General features: G+C 64.2%; 1 protein-coding gene across 1 annotated transcript in view; it reads right to left on the bottom strand.

Annotated features, from left to right (window-relative positions):
* Positions 1–352, bottom strand: part of ZC3H18 (zinc finger CCCH-type containing 18) — a 43,197-nt gene that overhangs the window by 6,421 nt on the left and 36,424 nt on the right. The window contains exon 16 of the mRNA XM_010843999.1: positions 2–18. Within this exon, the coding sequence (XP_010842301.1) occupies positions 2–18 (17 nt within the window). The remainder of the gene's footprint in view (position 1; positions 19–352) is intronic.

Here is a 352-nt window from a genome sequence, read left to right on the forward strand (position 1 = left end):
GAGGAGAAGGACCGGGACCTGCTGGGGAGCAGAGGTGTGAGGGGGGCACCCCACCGTCCACGCCCCGAAGGGCAACTACTCAGCCTGGGGTGGCTCGTGCTCATTTCCTGAAATGCACCTCTGGTGAAAGATGCTGGGGGCAGACAGCACCCCATCAGCTGTCATGGGGGAGCTGGCGGGGACGCTGCCGAGCATGGGGCTCTCGGACACAGCCTGGGGGAAGGGTCAGCAGTGAAGAAAGTGTCCCTGACGTTGTGAGAACAGCTCAGACACGGCTCTGTCGTGGGTCCAGCGTCACCCACTGCTCACACAGGGCTGGCTATGGGTGAGCCCCACACCCTGGGATCGCCAG

This window comes from Bison bison, unplaced genomic scaffold (assembly GCF_000754665.1).
Source record: "Bison bison bison isolate TAMUID 2011002044 unplaced genomic scaffold, Bison_UMD1.0 scf7180017864192, whole genome shotgun sequence".
In the NCBI taxonomy this organism is placed as follows: Eukaryota; Metazoa; Chordata; class Mammalia; order Artiodactyla; family Bovidae; genus Bison; species Bison bison.